Source organism: Orcinus orca, chromosome 14 (assembly GCF_937001465.1).
Source record: "Orcinus orca chromosome 14, mOrcOrc1.1, whole genome shotgun sequence".
NCBI lineage: Eukaryota > Metazoa > Chordata > Mammalia > Artiodactyla > Delphinidae > Orcinus > Orcinus orca.
The window spans coordinates 89,756,567-89,779,709 of NC_064572.1; the positions used below are offsets into that span (position 1 = coordinate 89,756,567).

At 55.8% G+C, this 23,143-nt stretch overlaps 2 protein-coding genes across 8 annotated transcripts in view; one reads left to right on the forward strand and one right to left on the reverse strand.

Annotated features, from left to right (window-relative positions):
• The window catches only part of BNIP3 (BCL2 interacting protein 3), a 547,174-nt gene that overhangs the window by 468,587 nt on the left and 55,444 nt on the right, over positions 1-23,143 (reverse strand). The window lies entirely within an intron of this gene.
• The window catches only part of INPP5A (inositol polyphosphate-5-phosphatase A), a 179,983-nt gene that overhangs the window by 64,826 nt on the left and 92,014 nt on the right, over positions 1-23,143 (forward strand). For 5 of the 6 annotated variants that reach the window (XR_007471502.1, XM_049697523.1, XM_033420656.2 and 2 more), the window contains exons 3-4: positions 17,201-17,301; positions 20,860-20,947. Coding sequence is in view for 5 of the 6 variants with exons in the window: in XM_049697523.1 (XP_049553480.1) it covers positions 17,201-17,301; positions 20,860-20,947 (189 nt within the window). In the remaining variant the exon portion in view is untranslated. Of the gene's footprint in view, positions 1-17,200; positions 17,302-19,563; positions 19,960-20,859; positions 20,948-23,143 lie in introns of those variants that run through there. The other variant, XM_049697524.1, reaches the window with a different exon arrangement.

A 23,143-nucleotide genomic window follows, 5' to 3' on the forward strand; every position in this document is an offset into this window, starting at 1 on the left:
CCCCATTGTGATGGCATTTGAGGCGGGTCCTTTGTGAGGTGATTACGTTCAGGTGAAGTCATGAGGGTGGGGCGTCATGGGATCAGTGCCCTTATACAAAGAGGAAGAGACCATGGCTTGGGAGGTGCCAGCCGCCGTGCAGGGTGCTGGGGGCCAGAGGGGAGGGGCCAGACACCCCGCCCTCGGGAACTTCCGCGGTGCTGCCAAGATACAGCCGGAAACGGCCCAGGGTGGCCTAGGGCTGCTCTGGGCTGGGCTGCAGGAACCGGCTTGCAGGATCCTCAGGAAGGCCCTGGACGAGGCTGCAGCCAGACCTGAGGACGGGCAGGCGCAGCCGTTCTGCCTCTGATGGTCACTAATCCTAGTGGCTGCAGGCCAGGTTGGTGGGAGGTCGATTTTAACTTTCCAGTTTACAGAGACGGTGCACTTGGGGCAGGGCCCATCCTGCTGCTGCATCCCTGGAGCCTGGAGTGTGTCTGCACGTGGTGTGTGCTCAGCTCTCAGCTGAACAACAGTGAGGAAACAGCACAAAGCAGTGGAGATAAATAAGTGTCCCCACCCCCATTCTGCCTGTGCTTGATGTCACACCCTCACGTCTAATGTCTGTGTGTCCCGGGGAAAAGGTCCCTTCCTTAGCCAGTCGCAGGTCAGCGCACTTGGACATCTTACTCTTTGTTTGGTAAACTGGGAAATCTTTCTCTGTAGGTTAATATACACTCTCTTTTAATGGCTTCAGGGTATTTCATCAAATGGATGGATAGGCCATCATGTTTTAAAGTCATTTTTCTATCAATGGCCCTTAGCTTGTTTCAAGTTTATTGTAATGCTATAGATAAATTATAAAACAGGTATGACGCTGGCTCACATCCAAACATGAAAAATGAGCAAGTATTGATGATTTTCTATTGAGATAATAAATATTTGTTATTTACTAATGAGAGATCCAGTAAGATGTTAGAACTGGTTCAAAGAAGAATCCAAAGAGCAAACATATGGGCTCTGCTGTCTGCGGTGCTGAGACGAATTTGCAGAAGGGATGTAGGACTGGCCAGGAATGAGCTGTGCGCCACCAGACACTGGCATTCTTTTTTTAAAAAAAGATAATAATAATAATATTTATTTATTTATTTATTTATTTATTTATTTATTTATTTATGGCTGTGTTGGGTCTTCGTTGCTGCGCGCAGGCTTTCTCTAGTTGCGGCGAGTGGGGGCTACCCTTTGCTGCAGTGCGTGGGCTTCTCATTGCCGTGGCTTCTCTTGTTGCAGAGCACAGGCTCTAGGCACGCAGCCTTCAGTAGTTGTGGCACGCGGGCTCAGTAGCTGTGCTCGCGGGCTCTAGAGCGCAGGCTCAGTAGTTGTGGCACACAGGCTTAGTTGCTCCATGGCATGTGGGATCTTCCCGGACCAGGGCTCGAACCCGTGTCCCCTGCATTGGCAGGTGGATTCTTAACCACTGCGCCACCAGGGAAGCCCGACACTGGCGTTCTTGAGGTCAAGAATCTTTGCATCACTGCTGGTGTTTAGAATTCACAGAACTGTAAAACAGCTCAGAGATCATTAAAGACAGAGATAACCCGAACAGGGACAGGGCACCTCTAATCTTTTATGCCCATTTGAAAGTCTTTCACAATTTTCCCTGACAATAACTTAAAGAATAACAGGATGAGTAATATCTTCTTCCAGCTAACATGGAGAAACAGGTACCAAATTTATCCTCCTGCCTTAAACAAATTAAGACCAGAAAACATATATGAAACAGTAGTTTTCAGACCTCAAGCAGCAGGCAGGACTGAGGGGATGAGAAAGGAGCCTGTACTCACCCCAGTTTACAGCCAGAGAGAACTTCTAGGCTAGTGTCCAGCAAGACAAAATTTACAATTTGATGGTTTACAACCAATAAAAAATGACCACGCAGGCAAAGAAGCAGGGAAACAGGACCCTTAAAGAGGAGAAAAGTCAGTCAACGGTATGGCTAGAGGTTTATCAGTTTTATTGACCTTGGAGAACCTGCTTTTGGTTTTATTGATCACGCCAATGTTGTTTTCTGTTTTCTCTTTCACTGATTTCTGCTCTTTATGTTTTCCTTTCTTTTCATCACTTTGGGTTTAATTTGCTCTTCTATATGTAGTTTCTGAAAGGAGAAGACAAGAGTGACCAATTTTAGAAATTTTACATTGGGGAATCATCACTAAAAATCCTGCAGACAATAAAAAGATAGTAAGGGAAATATCATGAACAACTTTTTGCCAATAAATTTGGACACTTATATGAAAGGAAGATGTTTTTGGAAAAACAAAGGATCAAAGCTAAGTCAAGAAGAAATAAATGAGCTCTCTATTAAATTAAAATTCTGCTAAACACTTTCCCACAAAAAAAACTCTCTAGGACCAGATGGTTTCACTGACGAATTCTGTCAAACATTTAAGCAAGAAACAATAACAATCCTACAGAAACTTTTCAAGAAGACTAAAGCATGGGCGATGCTTCTTAACTCATCCTGTGATGCAAGCAGTGCCCTGACAGCAAGGGCAGACAGAGGCGTCACAGAATAAAAAGATAGATCCGTATCCCCCATGGAGTAAATGCCAAAATTCATGGAACTTTAGCAAATCGAATATATGAAACTATATATATATATAAAGATACAAGCGACACAAGCATGCGTATAAACAACAACATATCAAAAAGTTAATGCATTAGTACCAAGGAACAGAAGCCTGATGTTAACATACAAAATTAATAAATAAGATTATGCATGTCAACCTACTGAGGAAGACAAACCACATGATTATCTCGGTAGGTGCACAAAAAGCATTTGCCAAAATTCTACAACCGTCTCTCATGCAAACTCCCAGCAAACCAAGAATAGAGAGGAGCTTACGCAGGAGCTTCTCTAAGGGCACTACAAACCCCACAGCTGACGCAATGCTTTTTTGCCTCGGGAGTGGGAGTAGAGCAAGGATGCCTGGTTTCACCTCTCTGTTCAGTGTGGCAGTGAAGGTCCTAGCCAGTGCCGCCAGGCAAGAAAGGAAATAGAGCCACACAGATCTGAAACGAGGAGGTTAGACTGTGTCTGGGCCGAAGGCATGACTGGAAATCATGAGGAATCCACAGAAACTTTACTATTACAGATATAAGTCAACTTATTTAGTTTGCAACATACAAGATCAATTTGAAAACATATTTTTCTGTTAGATATGATCACTTATTACAGTAGCACCAAAATGAAATACTTGGGTATAAAGCTAATGAAATACGTTAATGTCTGTACACTGAAAACATAAAACACTGATGAAAGAAATCAGGGAAGATACAAGGAAATGGAGAGGTGTACCATGTTCATGGACTGCGAGACTCAATTATGCTAACATGTCAACTCCACTAACTGATCCACCAGTTTTGCAGTTCCAATCAAAATCTCTGCAGGACATTTTGGTAGAAGACTGCAAGACGATTCCAAAATGTAAAATGTATATGGCAGAGCAAAGGAACTAGAATAGCCAAAACAGTGTTGGAAAAAAACAGTTAAGTTTAAGGAGTCACACTTTCTGATTTCAAGACTTACTACAAAGCTACTGCAATCAAGACAGTGTGCTTTTGGGAAAAGGACAGAGATATGGATTAATGGAACAGAAAAGAGATGCAGAAACAGACCCACAAATATGTCTAAGTGATTGACAAAGGCTATAAAAAGACTGTTCATTAGATAAGGGACAGTCTTTTCAACAAATGGTGCTGGACCAATCAGACATCCATTTGCAAAAAATTTTTTTTCCATACTTCACACCATACACAAAAATTAAAATACATTGTAGACTTAAATGTAAAAGTTAAAATTATGAAATTTCTAGAAGAAAACTTAAGACAAAAATTTTGTGGATGAGGCTTCCCTGGTGGTGCAGTGGTTGAGAGTCCGCCTGCCGATGCAGGGGACACGGGTTTGTGCCCCGGTCTGGGAAGATCCCACATGCTGCGGAGCGGCTAGGCCCGTGAGCCATGGCCGCTGAGCCTGCGCTTCCGGAGCCTGTGCTCCGCAACGGGAGAGGCCACAACGGTGAGAGGCCCACGTACCACAAAAAACCCAAAAAAACAAAAAAAAATTTGTGGATGGCAGCTAGACTCGTGGTGGTGATCACTCTGTAGTGTATACAGGTGTCGGATTACAGTGCTGCACACCTGAAATGTACATTAAGCAAACAGACAAATAAATTTAGCTCTAAGTCCCGCCCCCGTCCCCTCCCAAGTCTTTATGAGCTTTGGTTAGGCAACGGTTTCTTAGATACAACACCAAAAGCACAACTCATAGAAGAAAAATGCTGATAAATTAGAACTTTGCATAATTAGGGACTTTTGCTCTTTGTTAAGATACTGTTAGAGGAATGAAAAGGCACCCCAGATGTGGGAGGGATATTTGTAAATCACATTTGATGAAGGGCTTGTATCCAGAAAGTACAAGGAACTCTCAAAAGTCAATAATAAGAAAGCAGAGAACCCAGTTTACAAATGAGCAAAGGATTTGAATAGACACTTTACGGAAGAAGATACACAAATGGTAAACGTGTGAAAAGGTGCTCAACATCACTAGGCTTTCAGGAAATGCAAATTAAAACCACAGTGAGATATCAGTTCGTATGTGTCAGACTGGATACAATTAACAGAACCCTGACCACGTCCTGCGTTGACAAGGATGCAGCGCATTCTGAGCCTGCTGGCAGGAACGCAGGATGGTGAGGCCACTGTGGGAGAGCCTGTCTGTCCATTTCTGTGAAGTCAACACATGCCCACCACGTGACCCAAGATTCCCACCCTGTTTACCCACCTGACGTGGACACGTATGTTCGCACGAAACCTGAGACGGTGTCTCCACTGCTTTCCTTGTCGTCCTCTGCGAGCCAGACTCTGGTGCGTGCCCTGATCCACTAATGTGGCTCGTGGGGATGGGAACGACGCACTCCTACAGGAAGGACGGGGGCCTGGAGGAGGCGAGACCAGGGGCACGGGCCCTGCTCGGATTCTGGGTGGCGCTGGGGGCACAGGAAGTGCCAGTCCTTCCCTCCGCCCCCTGCTGTGGGCTCGGCCGCCGCGGGTCTGCAGCGGCCCCCCCTCACCCCGTGCCCAGCCTCACCCTATGCGTCAGCGTTTGAGGTCCTTTACAGAGACACAGAGCTGGTGATAGGCTGCAGACGTCGCTCGCCTGTGCTGTGCCCGTGGACGCCGGCTCATCCTCACGGCGAGTGAGGCACAGCACAGCGATTCCGGGGGACCCAGTGGTGCCCCAGCGGAGAATCCTCATTGGCCCTTGAAGAGCCACTCGCTCGCTGGTGTCAGCGTGGCTGCGTTCTTTGCCCCTGATACTGGGACGAAGGCCCACCCCCCTCGGAGCCCACTGACGTGGTGCCACCGGTGTGTCCAGGCTGCCCTTCTGGAAAGTGCTCTGACCCCTGACCCTGGGACCCCCTCCGAAGTGGATACTGGGGGGGTCTCACGCCCACAGGGCCCCGCAGCTCAGCAACTGGTCGGGTGTGATGGACTTTCAGTGATGGGGCAGAGGGTTCGTTGTGCTGTTCGCTGTAACGATGCGAAGGCACCTGCGTTAAATCCACACGCATGGGAACAACGGGCCGCAGGACTCCAGGCGACCCCTGTCTCACGTTCCTCCGGCCCATTTCCTTCAGTTGTAGCTGCCGCGTGGCAGGCGCTTGCGGCCTTTCACTCCTGCGATGGGCTCAAACTGCCAAACTCTGTTTCCCACGTGAGGAAAGGGAGGTTTAGAGATTCCGAGACCTGCCGGGTTGCATTAACAGGACGGCGCCCGTCGCTGTGATTCCAAAGGCCCCTGAGCTGGGGGACGTGGTGCTGGGGGCGCGGGGGCCGCAGAGCAGGCAGAAGGAGGTGGCGGGGGGAGGGCGTTGATGGGAGTCGGGCCCAGGGGTGAAAGGGGGTTAGGTGGCCTCCCTGACTGAGGACAGAGGAGGAAGAGGCGAGGACACGGGGATTCCGAGGTGGGGAGGAGAGCAGTGGGAAGAAGGGGTGGATGCAGGCCGGCTGGAGGGGCGGGGCCGGCTGGAGGGGCGGGGCCTGAGGACCTTGGGGGACTGGGCTCACCCGGGCACCAGGGACCCTAGCGCAGGGACCACGTGGCAACTGGGAGAGGCTTGGAGCCCCGGCAGGGAGAGGAGATGGGTGCAGGGCGGGGAGCCTGCGGGCCGGGACTCTGGAGGCTGCCTCCTTGGGGTCCAGGGTCCCGGGGAAGAGATAGTCTTTAGGGGGTGGCTGGGGCTGGGGGGAAGCCACTGTGATGAAAGGCCGGGGCGGGGGTGGGGGCTCATCTGGACTCTTAGACGGTGATCACAGTACCCTGTGCGCTGCAAATGGCCCCGAGGAACACGGGCCGGCTTCAGGAAGCAGGGTTCCAGAAGGGATTCCAAGGCATCTTGTGCTGTGCCCGGGAGTCTGTGGCCGCCAGCTGGCCCTACGGTCAATGTGGAAAGCCGGGTGGGCGCGTGTGGGGCGCGCAGTGGCCTCACGTGTCGGCCCAGGACCTGCTTTGGTCCTGCTCCCACCTTGGTTGGGAAGAGTGCTTTTTAAATTAAAATCAATCCATTCATATACAACTCTGATGTCCCAAAGCAACAGGTTTTGTTAAGAGTCAACCAAGCTCCATGGTTCTGCCTCTTTAAAAGGAGCGGTCTTGTGTCCAGCTGTCTGGATCTGGTGTAAAGCAGTGGCTTGCCCTGCCTGCCGGACGCTGCTTCACCTTTGCGGTCGGCGGTCCAGCGTGCCTGTAGGTGCCACGGCCAGTGGCTGCACTAAGAAAACTCCAGCCCTGCACTTTGGGCTGGACGGCCAGGCCTGCACCCACCCCAAGGACGCGGAGCGGCCCTCCTGCCCCACACGGGGCCAGGGAGACAACTTCGCTGATCGGACGGCCAGGCCCTCTGCCTGCTGGCGAGGTCACAGAAGCTCGTGGTGTCCTAGGTGCTGGCCGGCGGCTGCTGTGGGGCCTGGGCTCTGGGACGGCGCCCCGTCAGGGCCCCAGGAGCTGAGTCTGGGCCTCCTGGGGGCGGGCGCCCAGCCTCCACCCACAGCCAGTCCCAGCGCAGCCCTGGGGCAGAGCGGGGGCAGTCTGGGTGTCCAGAGGACAGCCCCACCTGCCCAGGCCAAGGGTGGGCAGACGTTGTGTGCAGGGTGTGTTCAGGCGCAGTTGGTAGGTGGCAGCCATCTTCCCTCGGGAGGAATTCCTTTGTCCCTTTTCGGCTCCTTATCTTGGCTCTCCCGGCTTCCACCGGGTTGTTTGTGGATGTGATTCCTTTTTAGGTCACTCAGACGCTTCTCTTTGGAAAAAGCCTAACCAGGCCTGGCTGTTTCTATTTTTAGTGGGGGGGAGGGGATGGCAGGGCTGCTCTCCTGCGTTCTGGGAGCCGAGGGCCGCCCTCTCACTGGGCCACCTGCACAGCATCAGGAAGGGGCTGCTTTTTGGCCGCAGGGTGTGTATTTTTTGTTTTTTTTAATTCCCTAGGCTCTTCCTTGCCAAAGTTTCTACTTCGCTCTTTTCCAAAATATTTTTCTTGAGCCTTCCTATGAACGAACCCACCTATTTTTATCAGTTGCCTACTTTTTCCCTAAAGTTCGCAGAAGCTCCTTTTTTTGGTAAAGAATTTTGGCCGAGCACGTGTGCAGTTTGGGCAGTGACCTTGTCCCAGGTGGGCAGGGTGGGAGCCAAGCCAGAGCCCAGGTGGGCGGAGGCGCCAGACACCGACCCTCCCGGGGGCCTGGAGCCCTCTGCCCCGTCCAGTTCCCGCTTTACTGAGCTCCTTCCAACCAGACGTGACCCGACGTGCTGCCCACACCTTGGAGGTACATTCCTGTCCATCCTCAAGATGTCCATGCCATTGGACCCAAAGGGATCTCTGTCTGGGCTCATTCAGCTTCCAGAGCTCCTTCCCAGAGGCTGGGGAAGGCCAGCAGCTCCATCCTCAGCTGCCCAGAGAGCTCTGGGCTGGAACTGGCGCGTGTGGTTCTGGGGCGGGAAGGACTGCGCGGCCCCGGGGCCTGGGTATATCCCCACAGCCGGTCCCGGCACTGCAGCATTTGTGGTGGTGTCGAACTGACATGCCGTCTGGTGCTTCCTCTGTGTCTGGCCTGTGCACGGCGACTGTCCCAGGCAGGCGCCTAGGGACGTGGATGCTCCGAGAGCCCTGGGCAGCAGGCACGGGGACTTATTCTGTGGCCCAGCGATGATCCTTCTTGGTGAATGGGCCACGGAAGCGGGTGCGCCATGCAGCTGCGGCCTGGACTGTTCTGTACGGTCTGTTAGGGCAGCGTGCGCACGCGCGTGTGTGTGTGTGTGCTCCTGTGAGTGGGAGTTTCTGATACTGGCCATGTACACACGTGTGGTTGTGTGTCTTCCTGACGAGTTCTGTCTGGTTACCACGCATGCTCTTCACCCCCTGGGGTCCCCTGCCGTCACTGAGGAGGCCTCCCAGGCTTCCCGTGTGTCCTTCTGCCCGTTCCCTTCCGCGTGTGACTCTGCACGCCCATCTCCCCTGGTGCTGGCGCTGCCTTGTCCTGCAGAACCTTCCACGCTGTCCCGTACGGGGGCCCCTGCAGCCCTACCACTCGGCGTGGGCCCAGACCATCCACATTTAACGTAACCATTGATACGGTTGGTTTGGGGTCCGCCGTTTAATTATCTGTTTTATGTTTGTACCTCCTGGTTTGTCCCTTTGTTTCCCCATTTCTGCTTTCTTTTGGATTCTTTCTTTCCTTTTTTTTTTTTTTGTTTTGCATTCTATTTAAATTTGCTTATTGGCCTCTTGCCTTTTGTAAACTATTTTTAAGTGGTTGCTGTAGGTTTCGATACACGGGCCTAAAGGTTTCCCCCTGCTTCTGGTTAACGTTATGCTCCTTCACGTATGATGTACAAACGTTGGCATCGTATGCGTTTCTGTGTGGCGTGTGCTTTAGGTCCACACGCGTGGAGGACTCCGGCAGGCGGTATTATCACTGCTGCTTTAAGTAGGAGTCAGCACCACCTCCCCGCCCCACAGCCCATCCCGCCTGCTGCCTGGTTTGGGATCAGGTTCCTGGGGGGCGGCCACGCCTACTCACACGGCATCTTGTCCACACCTGCCCAGTGGCGTTGCCTGCAGAGCCTGCCGTCTTATCTGGTTCTTGAGGTTAACGTTTGCCCAGCCCTGCTCTAGTAGATCCCTCAGGAAGGGCTCATGGGGACAGAACTGACCGGATTTTGTATGTGGAAAACTGTTTTTCTCTGGCTCTGACGTTTGAAGGACAGTTGGCTGACGTGTGTGTAATCCTTGCCTTACGCTTTGTCTCACTGAGGTTTTCAGTGAAGGTTGTTCTGCTGCTGCCGTGACTTGTACGTTGGTCCTGATGAGGGTCTCATTGATGTTGTTTCCTGGAGACCTGGAGGATGGTGTCTTTACCTTTGAAATCTAGTAGTTTCACTAGGATATGTCCAGGAGTCAGTGGTTTGGGGCTAATTTTCTCAGGTGCTCAGTAAGCCCTTCAGTGTGTGAGTTCGGGTCTTTTCCTGGTTTTGGCAAGTTTTCTCGGGTTATGGTTTTAAGTATCAGTTCTGGTCCATGGGTTTCCCCTTCCTCTCTGGGGCCCGTGTGGCAGATGTTCTTCTTTTGCTGCCTGTCGGCCACGGTCACTCCTTTCTCCACTGCTCTCTTCACGACGCTGTTTTCACTTTCTTGCTGAATTTCCCTTGAAGCTGATTCTCCCTTGGGCACTTTGTAATTTGCTCTTCTTCTCTGTGATGACTTTGTCTTTTTCTCCCCTTTCTTTCCTGAGGTTAGTCCACACTTTTCTTTCTCTCTTTTGGGTCCATTTCTAGTTCAGTTTTGTGTTTCTAATTCCAGGTGTGTTTGCATCACCTCCGCGCTTGTTTGAGTGCGTTTGCCTCCGTTTGCGATGTCGGCTTGTAATTCTGTGTGGCTTCGCGACTCCTTCTGGGGCGGAGGGCCTTTTCCTGGCGTGGGACGTGTGCATTTTTGCTGACTTGTTCACAGCGGCTTTGCAGGGACTTGAACTTCCTCTGGCTTGTCCCCACGGTGTCGGCATGGGTAGGATTCCTAGCTTCACAGCGCCCTCTTCTGTCTGTCCAGCGAAGTCCGGAGCACGGGGGCCACCCTGCCTGGCGTCGGGCAGTGAAGGACCAGCCTCTCCTCTGTCTCAGCGTTTCTGTCTCCCCCTTTCTCCTCTGCCCCTTTATCCGGTTGCCAAGGCCACCTGCCCGCTTGGCTTCCCTTTTTCTCTCCAGAAGCAGAGTCTCACCAGCGCCCTGCAACCTGGTCCTGTGGGCCGGTGCTTCCAGGGATTTTCCCTCGAGGGTTTCCGGCCTCCAGCCCCTCCCCCAGCCCCTCCCACGCCCGCAGGGCCTGGGGCGTGCAACTGCGCCTTGTGGACTGGTCACCAGGCTGTGCGTTAGATCCAGAACTTGTTATCTTATCACTTGAGGCTTTGACCTACATCCCACCCCCTCCTCCCTCCCCAGCCCCGGAAGCTGCCTTTCTATCCTCTGTTTCTCTGAGTTTGGCTTTAGATTCTACGAGTGAGTGAGGTCATACAGGGGGTCTCTCTGTGACTCGCTTCGCGCTGTGGGATGCCCTCCAGGTTCTCCGTGTGGTCGCGGCTGGCCAGGCAGCTGGGATGCTTCCTAAGGAGACGCTTGCCCTCCTTGGTTTCCTTCCCCAGAGGCGCAGGTACAGAGCGAGGCAGGATGAGTTCTTGCCTCATTCTCTTTATCTACCAGTTTTCAAAAGAATGTCCTGACTCCAAGACGACTAACGTGTGGGGTTTTTAGTATCGCTGTGAACTCGTGGATACAAATATATTGGTGTATGTGATTTTCAATCCAATTTACGCCCTAGTGGCCTGTCCTGGATGGAGTTGGGGCGTTAGTCACTGCTCTTAACGTGCCTGCAGGAAGGCATCCAGCCATCCAGGTGACGCCGTCAGGGTCCTCCTTCCCCGTCGTGAAGCCCCGCGCTGCCCCGCTGGTGCTTTTGCTGCCAGAGGTGGGAGCGAGGCTCTTCTGAGTCTACTCTTAGAGCAGGAGCTCCCCGTACTTGGCTGCAAGTTTATCTCCGGCTGTTCAGGGAAAGCCTGTGTGGATCTGTTCCGTCACCTTTGGTTGTAAATGAAACGTGCGACTTGTGGGCGTAGAGAAATGGCAGCGGCGTGTCCCTTGGTGTACGCTGTTCGTTTCCATGATCATTCGTTACTTTTCTTCTGAAATGTTTCGTGATAAGGATCTTGTCATTTTAATAGCTTCGTTTTCAAATGAGACGTGACTTTGGCCTCTTTATGTTACATTTCGGCGTGATTTCATCTAAACACCTCCTTTTGGCTTTTGAAACGTCCTCTCATGCCCGCTGTGTGTGGATGGGGCACCTGAGGCCACGCCAGCTGGAACCTGCGACCAGGCATGGCTGGGCCTGGCGAGCGGCCCTCGAGGTCGCCGACGTGTGCGGGGTCCCAGTAGGTGGCATGTCGGGCGATCTCTTAGCAGCCCTGAACTTGGGGCCTGTGTCCACGCCACTTGAGGTCACTGTGGTTCAAAAGGGCTGCACTGCTCCCTGGAGCTTGGTTTTCCAGGGTTGCCGCTCCCTGCACCCCTTGGCCACCCGCTCTCGTGGGGGGAGCGAGGGCCTCCCCTCCTCCACTGCGTCCCCATCGGGCTCCCTGCCCCTGCCGCCCAGGCTCCGCTGGCAGGCGCTCCACCAGGTGCGTCCACGTAATGCAGGTGGCTCAGGGTTAGGTGGATGGGACCTTTGTCGACAGCCGGGCGGAAGCACATGCTGAGGCCTCCTGCACGTGCTTCTCCACGCAGAGGGGAACCCAAGTAAGACACACGCTCGCTGGGAAGCTCGTAACCGTTGTGACGGTAACCGCTCCTGATCTGACTTTTCACACGTGTGCACTTGAGGCAGGTGTGCCTGTCGTCCCTAAAGGCGGTCGTGCTCGGCCATCGGGAAGTGTCGTCCGGGTCACTGTGTAGAAGACTGAGTTTCAAGAGTTAAAATAATATCAGTCATTTTATTTGGCTGTTGATTTAAACTGAGGATCAATGGAAATTCAGTTTCGGGTTAATTTACTTTCACTATAATTTAAATTTGGAATTAAATTTAGTTTAAGTTTAATTGTGTTTAAATTTAAATCTAATTGTGATTACCAATTAAAATGTGTTGAGTAGGGGTCTTCCTTCCCCAGAAAGTGGCTCAGTCGGGGATGGTGTTGTGGGCACACAGGGGCTTCACCTCTGCTGGGTGGGGCTCCCCAGCCTCTGTCTGGGCAGAGCTGCAGCGCAGGGAGTCCAGCCGGAAAGTCTCCCTCCCGCTGAGCTGGGACAGATGACTTGGTGTTTGAGTAAGACCGGAACGCAGTGGCGGGGACTGGAGGGCAAGGCGTGGAGGGGCGGGAGCTGCCCGCACGGCTCCAGGCCAAGGACACGTGGGGACATGTGGACACGCGGACACGCGGCCCTGGCTGTGTGCCGAGTCGCAGGCGCCGGCACTGGGCAGGCTGGAAGCACCTGCGTGTCTGTGGCGCGTTTGCACCCAGCACCTCGACTGGGCTGGAGCACAGCCTTCTGAAGAGGGGCTCAGGTCTGGGGGGTGTCAAGAGAAGAGGGACAGCAGGTTCCTTAGTCAGCGAGCCCTTTGTCTGTGCCCAGGGCTTTGCTAACCAGTGGTCTTCAGAGACCGTGGCACCAAAGAGGGTCACAGATGTGGCCGCCCTACAATTGTCCTTCATTTCAGCCTGGGACTCGGGAGACTGGAAGGTGGGTACGTGGTGTGGCGGAGGCTGCGGCAGAGGGGGCAGACGGCACCCCCCCCCCGATGTATGGTTGCACGTGACCCACACCGGGCTCTGTTGCTTGCAGAGTGCCAGCCAGTGCCACCTGTGCGTGGCTTCTGGGGGCGTCCTGTGACACAGTGTGTAGGCAGAAGTCCCCGGCGAGAGCTTTCTTGTCTAAATAAAGTAGGCAAAGCACTAGAAAAGAAGCCCTTTCCCCTTTTCCTTTAACCTTATGCCCTTTCCACTTCTTCCCGCCTGGAATGTAGGCATGAGGCCTGGGGGCTTTGCAGCCATGTTGCAGTCACGAGGATGATAGCCAGTGCTTGCAGTGGCAGAGCAGACATTGTGGAAGCAGCTGGTTCCTGGATGCCATCTGCGAGCAGGTGCACCATCTCTGCCTGCCAGCCCGGCCTCCTTATGGAAGCGGCTGGTTGTTGGTTTTCTGTTGTTGGCCAAGCACAATCCTAATGGAAACCTCGTAAGCCAGATTTTCTGAGAATTTCAACTCTTCATTTTGTCACTATCCTTTGTGAGTTTACAGCACGAAAAAGTGCTCCTGGAGGGCTTTCAGGCACCACGTCTTTTCTTGGAGGTGGAGATGCAAGAGGCCCTGGGAGGAGCACGGTGGGGCAGGGGAGACACACGTGGAGATGAGCCTGGGGTCAGACGGACTTGGTGCGCAGGTGTGCGGGCCGGGAAGACGAGAGGCAGGGGAACCCCAGCTCTGCTCTTGCTCTGGGCGCTCCGTGGTGCAGCCCCGGACCCCAGCCCCGCACGCCAGGGCGAGATGGAGCCGTGCGTCCCGGAGCCAGCAGACCCGCCGGCTTGGTGCTAGCGTCGCCTCTTCCCAGTTGTTTAAGGCAAAGCCCGAGTGGACGGGCTGGTCCTTCGGGAAGAACGTTGGCAGTGCTGTAGGGAGACGTGCTTTGTGCAGGGTGACCTCAGACTGAGAGGAGTGGGCTGTCTGGCCCCGTGAGTGCCCGGGAAGCCTACAGCGTGCCCATCGGGGTGGTGCCCACCCCATGCGTCCCCCAGTGCCGCTGTAAGCTCAGGCGTGGCCCCCCACGGGCGCGAGGTCCCAGCCCGCCCACCCCCGGGCCGGCGTTTGCTTCCTCAGCTGTGGCTGTGAAGGGGCTTCCCTGGCCCACAGCAGGGCCGGAGCCCCGGCAGCTCCTGGAGCGCCCACCTCGGTGGTACCGCCAGGCCCCTTCCCTCGCCGGTGCCTGGTCCCCCCGCCATCCGTACACAGGCCTCGTCTCTCCTTTGCAGCTGAGGCTCAGGCGGGCAGGTGGGGGCTGCCCTGGGCCCCTGCTCCTCCAGGCCCTGTAGCTCAGGCAAGCCCGCCATGGGTTTCAGAGATAAACCACCGCGGAGACGGCTCCACGTCCCGGGAAGGGGCCCCTCTGCTGGGCACCGCCCAGCTGCTCTGGCGTCCGCACGAGGGGCGTCCGCCCACTCCCAAGGGGCTGCTCTTTTTGGATTTCTCCATTTTCTGAGATTTGTGGGATCGGAGTCAAATGTCTGAGGAGTTTCATATGATTTAAAGAGTGAATTCTGTGCCATAAATGGCTATTTCAATTTAAACCACAGCAGAGAGTCGTCTTACGAGGGCGACGTGTATGGGATTCGGGTGAAGGCAGTCAGGTGGGCAGGCCTGCCCAGAGAGACCCCGTGTGTCTGTGACTTAATGCGGCCGCACGTGGGCCCTCGTCCTCGCTGCCCTAATTCATAATGCAAAGTCCTTGGAAAGCGGCTCCGCTTGGCTTTTACTGGGGACTTGGGTCGTGGTCCCAGCCACGATCTGGTGACCTGCAGCCTCGGTTACAAGAGGTGACAGTGTGAACTGCAGGAACCTGTCACTGACTCGGGGCCCCGTCTTCACCCACAAAACCCAAGCGTCTCTGGGGCTTCCTTCTCCTTTTCCCACCCCTGTTGTAGAGCTGGGCAAAGAACACGCTGCAGAATTACAGGAACTGGTGTCACGAACCTCACAGTCGCGCTCGTGACGATCTGCGTGTGTCAGAGCATCGCATTCACTTTGTGTGAAGTCACCAGCTTCCCAGGGAGGAACTGCTCCTGGGGGAATTCTGTGCCCCCTTTGTGAAGGTCTGGTTTTATATATTGTTCTGGGTACTGCAGAGGGTGGGTGACAGAGCTGCACACATCAGGGAGCCTTTGGTGGCTTCCGTGTGACCAGGCTGCTGTGTGCAGCTGTGGGCGTGGCTGGCATTGTGCACACTCAACCTTGGGCCTGAGGGCAGGTCGGTCTGGTGATCTGACCCAGGCTGGCCCGGAGCCTCTCCTGACTGGGGTCCCCTGTGCCCTTTGCATCCAGGCTTCAGGCCCGGAGACCATTCTGCAGTCTTTTCCGGTTGGTGAATGTGATTTGCTGCATGGATACCCCTGGGATTCCTGAACTTTGTCTTGTGATCGTTCCATGCCGGCAGGGGCTGCACGGGGGGCATCGTGTGTGAGGGCGCCTGCCAGGTGGCCGCCAGCGGGCGGCATCCAGCTTGTCTCAGAGTCTGTGTTTTAGCGCCTGCGCGGAGCAGGACTGAGCTCGCCGAGGCGAGCCGCCTGTTCTCCCCACCCCTGCCCCCGGGCAGGGCTGTGGCGCTACCAGCTGGGGAAACGTCTGGGCCTGTTCTGGTCCCCGTCCCCGAGAGCCTGAGCCCTGCGGCTGGTGACCAGGGACAGAGAGAGTCCACGCCTGTGTCCAGTGGGAAGCGGAAGCACCCGGTGGGCGTCCCGTAAACCCGCTTCAACGGAGCGTAGGGTGCGAGCCAGGGCAGGCCACTCTACCCGCTGGCATCGCCTTTCCCACGCGGCTGAAAAGTACACTTTCTGGCCTGAATTTTCCTCCTGTTTAAAGAGCCTCCCCGTCTTGGGGATTGTGTTTTGATGTCACAGCTGGAGCAGGACCAGGTCCAGTCACTCTCCCCGAGGCTGGACGTGCTGCCTGCCGTCTGTGGGTCAGGGGCAGCTACTGCTGGGCAATGCTTCCTTCCGAGACTCGCAGAAGCGTGGCGCCCAGGGCCTGATGGCCTGCGTCCTCTGTCCCCGTGGCCGACCTTCTGGCCTGGCTGAACCCTCGACGCAGCCGCTTCCCATCAGGGGCCACATAGCTGTTGTTCCTGGAGCACCCATCTCCGCAAGGCCCGTTGGATGCAGCCCTCACCTGTCCACGGTGCCCTGGCCTCTGGGCAGGACGCGGTGGTGGCCGAGGTCGGGTTCAGGCGCTGACACTGTGGCCTTAGGCGTGGATGGCCTTGTGTAGGGGACCTGCCTCTGGGACGGTGGGCTTGGGGAGGGACAAGGTAGTTCTGTGGGTTTGGGTGAGGCTTCAGAGCCGGCAGTGTTGCCGTGTCAGCAGGTACCAGGGAGGGGGCGGAGAAGCGCAGAGCCGAGGAAGGGCAGAGGGGCGGGTGCAGGCGGGGACAGGCAGCCTCTCGGCCTCCAAGCGCCCTGCCTGGCCTCCTGGTATGCCTCCATCGCTGCCCTTCCAGTCCCAGGAGCCCTTGCCCCTGCTGCTCCCCCAGGCCGTGCTGACGCCCCCGGTGCGTGTCCTGGCACAGCCGCCTCTTCGCCACACAGTGTGCCCCATCGGTGACTCGCTGTCCCCGGCGCCCCAGGAGGGCAGGGCCGTGGGTTCCTGGCCCCCTCGTGAGCACGTGCGGGTTGACACCTGCTCAGGTGACCTGTGGGTTGCCCGGAGACGCCTAACGTGGCTTACGGCAGGGGTGAGACGCAGGTCCGTGCCACCGCCTGCGGGTGGCTGGGTCCGTGCTGGGTTGGGTGTGGGCAGCGGGGGGCAGCTGGACGGCGCTCTCGGGACCAGCCCTGTGAGCTTCCTGGAGGAGCCGCTGGGGGCGGTCAGCGGCCGCAGCTTCGAGGACGACTGCAGGTCGAGTGGCCGAAGTGGGGCCAGTTTAGTCGGAGCCCAGCGGGCAGGGGACCCTGGCGACCAGGGAGACGCGGCGGGCCTGGCCCCGTGGGCTGTGGTGGGTGGGCGGCGCTGAGGGGAGGTGGGCCAAGCTGGCTCCGCTGCCCAGGGGCCGCGTGGCTGGACCAGGTCCCGCTGGCGGCCGTAGCAGCATCAGTGATGGCTGCCCTCACGTGTGAGGTTAGGATGCATGTTTGCTCCTCTGGGCCTTTGCAGGTGCCCTGCAGCTGACACGCAGGACTCTATAGTTGGGAGGAAATGTCCAGATTACTGAGGAAGGTTCTGAGGAATTGTGAATCCTTTCTGAGGATTTGTAGTAACGGGGAGGGAACGGCCCTGGGGACCGAGGTCCTCAGGACTTGTGGGGAAAGCACTGTGGCAGGAACCCCGCGGGGGCCTGACGCTGCCGTGTTTCCTCCCCAGGTCGTGCACACGCACAGGCCGCACTTCCTGGCCCTGCACTGCCAGGAGTTCGGAGGGAAGAACTATGAAGCCTCCATGTCGCACGTGGACAAGTTCGTCAGGTACGTCCCGGGGCAGCCGCTTGTCCCTCTGCTTCCTCCTGGGGTGGGGGGCACGCTCGTGTGAGCGCGAGGCCCGGGGTGGGGTGACAGTGCCCCCCGGGTCCAGGCCGAGATGCCGTCACGTGGCCCGATGGCTGTGAGCCTGCTGCTTCTGCTTCTGCTGCGGCCGGGGACAGACGGGGCTGATGTCCACGCAGCAGCCCACAGCTTTTCTGGCACAGTGGGACGGGCACAGAGCGCCATCGTCGGTGTGGCTCTGTGGACGGCGGGCCTGCCTGGCGCCACACGGGAAGCGAGGGCCCGGGCCTCGGGAAGTGGGCGCAGGGGCGGGGGCAGGACAGGTGGGACGGCAGGCCTGGGCCAAAAGGCTGCGTGCCGGATAGCCCTGGGTATCGGCAGCCGCCGGAGCGTCCTTCCTGCCTCTGGCCCCAGTGCCTGGGGCACCCTCTCTGCACTATGTCCCCTGAGATGTGGCCCTGTCCTCCCCGACCCCAGACGCCGGGCCCTGTGACAGCTCCCACCGGCGGAGTGTGGGGAGGTGACACGTGCCACTTGTGAGGCTGGTCGTTGAAGGCGGCTGTGGGTGGGGTGGGCCGGGGCCACGTGTGGTGTGCAGGTCTGCGGGTGGGTGGCCTCTATAGGCTCTCAGCCTGGGGCCCCGCCGGAGGCTGAGTCCAGCTGCTGTCCCAGGCCTCGGCCCCTGTCACAGTCCCCAGTGGCGTGGAATGCCACAAGCCATCCGTGTTTTCAGCTGTCAAATTGTGGGGTCCTTTGTTAAAAGGCAAATTTTTAAAAGCTACCAGACTTTCCCCAAATAATCTTTAATTTAAGGCAATTTCAATCAAAATGTTTTCTTAACACTTTAACACTAGAATTGATGTGGAAGTGCAGAGAGGCAGGACTCGCTGCAGTACTACTGAAACACAGCAAGGGGGGTGTCCTCAACTCCCCCGGCCCAAGGGCCTCCTGTGTGTGTGTGTGTGCGTGCGCGCGCGTGTGTGTGTGCAGGCGGCACCTAGATGCGCGGCAGCGGAGCTTCTGCCCCGCCTCACCCCAGTGTGCAGCAGGTGGCGGCTGGGTCAGGGGGCGGTACCCCTGGTGTCCTGGGCCAGGAAACCATGAAGCTGGGTCCCCAGCACGTTTTGTTCTCTCCACACACAGGGATGAATTTCAGTTATTACTGAGTCAATGTAAAAGGCCCGAGGACAATTCAAGAGTAAAGTGTAGGAGAGCATCTAGGGAGAGATTTCTTTAAAAAGGTGCAAAAGTGCAGCCCACAAGAGGGAAGACTGACGCATTTGACCATGTTGAAGTTAAAAGCTTTATCAAGAGACACTATAAACAAAGTAAAAGTTTAGCCACACTTGGGAAAAGATATCTGCAACATACTTTACTGACAGAAATCGTCAGTATTTAAATATATAAAGAACTGCAGTAAGTCAGTAAGAAAAGAACACCTTTGGAGAAGCTGGGCACATCAGCGACAAGCAGACGCAGGTGAGGGGCAGCGCCCGGCAGGGCTGTGCGTCCGAGCTCGCGGGATCCCACGGCTCCCGTCCCTGCCGTCCCCCGCCGTCCCCCTGCTGTTGTCAGAGATGTTTTACTCCTGCCTGTGCTCTGCGTCACACACATGTTGTTATTTTTGCTTGAAACTGTCGGTTGCCTCTTGAAAAGGTTAAAAAGTGAGAGAACATGTCACCTGTTTGACTAGAGTCACCTGCCCCTCCCGGGGTGGGTCCTTCTCCGTACAGTCAGCTTTCTCTCCAGCACCATTTTCCTTCAGCCTGAGAACCTGAACATTTATCTCAACACAAGTTGCTGCTGGTCAATTCTCTCAGCTTTTGTTTATCTGAAAAAGGTCTTTGTCTTTGTTTTTGAAAGATGCTCTTGTTGTGAGCAGAATTCTAGCTTGTCCATTTTTTCCCTTCAGTGCTTTAAGGGTATTGTCCCATTGTTCTCTGTGTGCCATTGTTCCTGAGGAGAACTGGGCTGTTGTTCTCGTCTTCATTTTCTGTATATCGTGTGTCTTTTTTCCTGACTGCTAAGTTTGTCTTTCTAGCTGGTGAGCAGCAACTTGATTGTTTTGCTTTAGTTTGATTTTCTTTGTGTTTCTTTTGCTTGGGGCTCTTTGAGCTGTTTCAACCTGTAGGTTTATGACTTCACTGAGATTTGGGAGAAGCTTTTGCGTGGTTGCTTCCCTTCTCTTTTGTTCTTGGACTCTGGCTTCCTGATGGGAGACTGTCACACAGGTCTCTACAGCTCTTTCGGTTTTGGTTTTTTTTTTCAGTCCATTTTTCCTCTTTGCTCCAGTGTGGATATAGTTGTATCTGTTCTTCTTTACGTTTTAATCTGCTGTTAGGCCTATTCAGTGAATTTATTTCTGAGGCTGTATTTTTCAGCTCTAGAACTTTCATTTGTGTCCATGTTTTCCTTTAAATCTTTGGTTACATTTATAATATCTGTTTCAAGTTTATTTTCAGCAAACTCCATCATTTTTATCCTTTCTACATCTGTTTCTGTTGCCTTTTTTTGTAGATTATGGGTCATATTTGTTGCTCCTTCAACATGTCAGTAATTTTGATTCTGCTGCTGTGTGTGTTTCGTGTCTGCGTCTTGCCTCGCCCCCTAAAGCATGTTGGGGTTCATCCCAGCAGGCAGGTAGGTCCTTGAGGACTAGTTTGATCCTCTCAAGGCTTTTATTCTTCCTTCCCCTCCCCCCTATTCCTTCCTGCCTTCCTCATTGTCACTCCTTAAAGCTGGAGCCCCTCTTCTTCCTGCCCTGAGTGCTGGCTGGTCACACGGCACCCATGTCCTCCACCCCCTGCCGGGGCACTGGTGGGAGAGGGGTCAGGTGCCTGTGTCCGTCCGCGCCATCACGGAACTCGAAGGTGCGCGGAAGCTCTGCCCCAGCCATGTCTGTAGAGACGGCGGCGAGGCCGCCTGCTGAAGGCTTTTGTGGTGACAAAGTGTGGCCGTGAGGTGTGCAGTCAGGGCTGGAGCCTGTTCATAAGGGACGTCTGGAGACCGTTCCCTCCTTCTTGCTGCAAAGCCTTGGTCCCTTGTTCACGGTCCTCAGCTTCTCTCCTGTGAGGAGCGAAGGCGGGCGGGACTGCCCAGGCCTGGGGGCGCCTGTGTGGCCCCTGTGAGTACCGGGCACAAACAGCCAGGATGCCCCACAGGCTGTGGACTTGAGCTTTCCTGGTGTGTGGCCCTGGGTGAGTTCCCCGTGTCAGCTTCCCGAGGGGCCCCCATCCTGCTCATCTCACGGCCGGCATGGAGCGGCCTGCGCTGAGGGCACAGAGTGGGTCTCAGTTTATCCACCTTCGCCTCTCTTCCCCTCCCCCTCCCCTCCCCTCCCCCTCCCCCTCCCCCCTGTTGCTATTGTTTTCAGGACAACGTAAAGCATGGTTTCCATCCCCCTCCCCCCGTTGCTATTGTTTTCAGGACAACGTAAAGCATGGTTTCCAAGCTGCCATTCCTGTGCTTCGTAAGCGCTCCTATAAGAGGGTGCGGTGTCCATGTGGCTGTGCGTTAAACAGCTCCCTCTTTTCCTTCCAGAGAGCTGCTGTCCGGTGATGCGATGAAAGAGTATAACAGGGCGCGGGTCTACCTGGATGAAAACTACGAGTCCCAGGAACACTTCACGGTGAGCACACTTTCCTTCCGTGGAGTAAGCATGGCCAAGCCAGGAGTCTTCTGGAGCTGCCATCCTCTGATTACGTAAAGAGACTCGGTGGCCAGCTCTGCCACGGGCACAGGCGGCCGTGCGTGAATTACAGTGTGACAGTGGTCTGGGGGACGGCGGATGCCCGGGGAAGCAACCCTGGCTGGCGTGGTGGCCACGGGCGTGCCGGGTGCAGGGCCAGGCGGGGGCGTCTCGGAGCAGCGAGGTCGGCCGGCTTTGAGTGGCCGTTGCTGCTGGGAGGCTCTCACCGTATTTGGGGAGCCCTGAGGCCGCCTGTGCTCCCTAGTGTCTTGTGTCATCTGTCCTCCGCGGCCTTCCCCTCACACCGTCCCCTGCTGCAGGTGCAGGTGCTGGTTGCTGGGTCCCCTCCTCAAGGCATCCCTGGCCCAGAGATGCGGCAGCAGGTGACCGTATGCCCGCTGCCTGGACCGGGGCTTGCGTGCGGGGAGTGGGGGCTGGGAAGAGCGTCCTGCGTAGAGCGGCCGGGGCAGAGGTGCCACCGCGCTTCCCCTCTGCTTAGAGAGGCTGCTGCCAGGTTTCAGGCCTTAAATTCGGGGCGTCTGATGCCAGCTGTGAGGTGGTCACGGGCTGCAGGTTCGTGTCTCTGCCTTTAGCTGCATTTGCAAGATCCTGCATCCCGGGGTCTTGCCTCTGCCATGCTGCTCGGCGGGGGGACCCTCCCCGCATTCGCAGGGGCCTCACCCCACGGTGGCGGGCCCAGCAAGGCCTCGAGGGCGGGGACACAGCCCCCCTCTCTCTCCCCTTTCTCCCCGACGGCTCCCTCTCCGCAGTTCATCCTGCAAATAAAAATGCTTTCCCCAAGTGGGACTTATTCAGATGAAAACGGCAGCGTCTGGAATGAGAACCACACCGTTAGCAGCAGCTTAGGGCCACAGCGTCAGGAAGAGCTCCCTGAAGGGCCGCAGCCGCAGGAGCTGTGGAGAAAGAAGGACTTGGCGATGGGTGTCGCCCAGTGCCAGGACGTCAGGTGGTGTCTCTGGAGCGCCAGGAGGGCCGGGAGAGGAAAGGGCTGGAAAAGGTCGTGGCTGGGATCTGTCAGAGTTTGGTACAATGTGTAAACCCCATGATCCAGTCACTGTGACAAGCGTCAGGCGGTCAGCATCGTCCCCGGGTTGCTGCTGGCGGGTTAGCGGGGCCCCTCGTCGCCTCCCCCTCTCAGAGACCTCGGTCCCTGCTCGGCCAGTAGAGCCGCCATGGCCCACCGTGGCCCTGGTCGCCTCTGCCTCATGGACACCGTGCTCGGGTCCTCACAGTCTCCTTTAGGTGGCAAGATGGGTATTTTACAAGTAAAAGGATGAAGAAAAAGACCATCCACACGGGTTCTGAGAAGGTAGGAGTGGCCAAGCTGATACCGAAGGAGCCTTCAGAGCGAGGGCTGTGACGGGGCCAGGGCGCCGGGGGCAGCTCCCCAGGGGGGTGTGGCAGCCCATCGTGCGGGTACCCGTGTCAGAGCTACGTGTGCGGGAAAGCTGGCAGAGTCCCTGACAGCTGGCATGAGCTCACGGGCCTCCGTGGGACACGGGGCTGGCGGCTGCACGCACAGCCCTGGGACGTGGACAGGGCATGGGCACGTGGCATGCCGAGGGGCGAGGCGGCCTCCACTCTCTTCCCTGGGAAGGCGAGCGTTGCTCTGACGTTTGTCGGGGTGGGTTCAGGGTCGCCGGTGGTTGGGAGGGGGTCCGTCCCGAGGACTCGAGCATTCCCGCCCTGGCGGCCAGAGCACAGACGGTCTGGGGCCTGGACGAGCCTTGGCCTGTGTGTGCACATGGAACATTCCACACACTGAAATCGGAGCCGAAAACGCAGCTCAGCACGTGTAGGAGATTGAGGTCACACAGAGGAACTACATTAGGAGGAAACAGAAGCGGTATCTGGAAATAAGCCCCAAATATTTGGAAATAAACAAGAAACTTGTAAATAACCCATGAGTCACAAAGGACATTAGAAATTGTTTCCAATTACACGATAAACAAACTAAAAACCTTCAGAATTTGTGAGATGCACCTGAAGTAGCGCTTAGAGGGAAATTTCCAGCATCAAATGCTGACGTTAGAAGTTTTGAAAATGCAGAGCAAATTTAACCAGCGCCCTCACAAGAAAGGAAATCATAAAATAAGACAGAAATCAGTGAAATAG